This window comes from Rhagoletis zephyria, unplaced genomic scaffold, assembly GCF_001687245.7.
Source record: "Rhagoletis zephyria isolate East Lansing unplaced genomic scaffold, Rhagoletis_zephyria_1.1 Rzeph_scaffold_17575, whole genome shotgun sequence".
Taxonomy (NCBI): Eukaryota; Metazoa; Arthropoda; class Insecta; order Diptera; family Tephritidae; genus Rhagoletis; species Rhagoletis zephyria.
In genome coordinates this window covers 9,042-10,760 of record NW_016174636.1, presented here as the reverse complement: position 1 = coordinate 10,760, position 1,719 = coordinate 9,042, and the positions used below count along the sequence as shown (strand labels likewise).

The following is a 1,719-nucleotide window of genomic DNA, read 5'->3' as shown; positions in this document are numbered from 1 at the left end:
TTGTTGAGTGATTTGGATAATTTGTATTTCGGCCCATATTTGTTTGTTCGCTTAACCAAATTGTAGGCATGTCATCTTTCTCCTCAATTAAAAAGTTGTGTGACGTGTAGCATGCCTTTATAACTGCATTCGCATTTTGGATGTTGTTATCAATTCCTTTACCAACCCTGCGGAATCTATAAACACACATACATTGGTATATGTATACACATATATGTATATAAAAAAGTTCAATATGCAAATAAAGGTAATTTTAAGCCCATTACTGTGCTTTTAAATGACCAAACGCATTTTCTACTACCCTGCGACATTTAGACAGTTGATAGTTGAATTTTTTTTGTGCAGAGGTGTTGTTAAGACTAAACGGAAAAGGTTTCATTAAGTTTGGGGATAGACGAAATGTAGAATCTCCTAGTATTAACACCGGAATGTTTACTGACTCCAATTGAATACTCATTTTATTAAGCAAAGCACAGTTATGCAGCTCTTGCTTTAATAATGACCTCTCGTAAATGAATGAGTCGTTGCATTTTCCTGGACTATCAACATTAATATAAAGAAAACGATATCTACAAAAGAGGCGTAGTTTTATTTACGTTAAAAATATACAGACATACAAATATAGTTCAAAGGAAGGAAAATTTACCTGGCGTCAACTAAAGCCAAAAGCACGGTGGAATACCACCCTTTGTAAATGAAGTAATCATCATGTTTTGGATGTATTTCTATGTGACAACCATCTTAGAAAATTAAATGAGAAAAATCAATTGAGTGAATCGTACAAATATATTTACGCCATAAAAACATACCAATTGCACCAATGCATTGAGGAAACCCAATTTGGTTGAACCCAGACATGCACTCTCGTATCTTTTCTCTACTGAGAGGGAAGTGATTAAGGTAAACAGGATGTAATACAATCCATGCTTGCTTGCAAAACTCTATCACGATTAAGCATACAGTCGATTTTGCAATTCCGAACATATTACCCACACTGCGGTACTCAGAAGATGATCCCAGGGCATACAGAGCAATGGCTACCCGCTTCTCAAGGCTAATTGCTTTCCGAAAATTTGTATCTTTCCTTTCCAAACATGAAAGAAGGCCGCATAGCTTGTTGAAGCTACTGCGCTTCATGCGAAAATTGTTCCTAAAGAACTCCTCCCCATTTCATTGGCAATCAATTGAATAACAAGAACTAGGAAATGTTGGTCTACCAATGCATTTTAGTATGCGGTTTCTCCAAAATTGTTAATATCATCCATTGTTGATTCAAGCAAAACCACATCATATTCAATAAAAACTCACTTCGTGCACGTTAAAGGGAAATGGTTTCAGCGCAAGCATTTTCCAATTCTACATACTTTTGAATGGTTGTAAAATATATTTTCACAATAAACAAAATAATATTTATATTTGAAGACATTTTGGTAAAAACAAGAACGATGTGAGCAAGAAAAATTAAACAAGCAAATGTCAACAAACAAACGTCAAATCAAACTCTAGGTTTCTGAAACACTCCAATGTGAACGCTTGACAGTTGTTCATAAACACAAAACCTCAAACTCGAGTTTATGGTGCAATGTGAACACCATTTAACAGCATCGCGGGATTAAAAACAATCGGATATTTTATTGAATGGCTGTCATACTAAAAAACAGATGGCGCCGCCTTCAGTACCATTTTGGCAGTACTGCCAGCAACTTTTGTTTCATGATC

At 35.3% G+C, this 1,719-nt stretch overlaps 1 protein-coding gene across 2 annotated transcripts; it reads right to left on the bottom strand.

The window, feature by feature from the left end:
- Positions 1-9: 9 nt before the first annotated feature.
- Positions 10-1,442, bottom strand: LOC108379878 (uncharacterized). 2 transcript variants are annotated; one of them, XM_017636235.1, is made up of 4 exons: positions 810-1,442; positions 647-740; positions 302-569; positions 10-176 (listed from the first exon to the last, which is right to left on the bottom strand). In XM_017636235.1, the coding sequence occupies exons 1-4, from the start codon at positions 1,135-1,137 to the stop codon at positions 159-161; spliced, it is 708 nt and encodes a 235-aa protein (XP_017491724.1). In that variant the 5' UTR covers positions 1,138-1,442; the 3' UTR covers positions 10-158. The 2 variants fall into 2 exon arrangements, with proteins under 2 accessions (XP_017491724.1, XP_017491723.1); XM_017636234.1 differs by having other exon boundaries at positions 44-569.
- Between the last annotated feature and the right edge of the window lie 277 nt (positions 1,443-1,719).

Bases quoted from the DNA above. Each gene is read 5' to 3' on its own strand.
- LOC108379878 (XM_017636234.1), bottom strand. From the start codon at position 1,137: ATGAAGCGCAGTAGCTTCAACAAGCTATGCGGCCTTCTTTCATGTTTG. The intron at 741-809 runs GTATGTTTTTAT...TAATTTTCTAAG, and splicing joins TCAATGCATTGGTGCAATTG to ATGGTTGTCACATAGAAATA. The intron at 570-646 runs GTAAATTTTCCT...CCTCTTTTGTAG, and splicing joins TTGGCTTTAGTTGACGCCAG to ATATCGTTTTCTTTATATTA.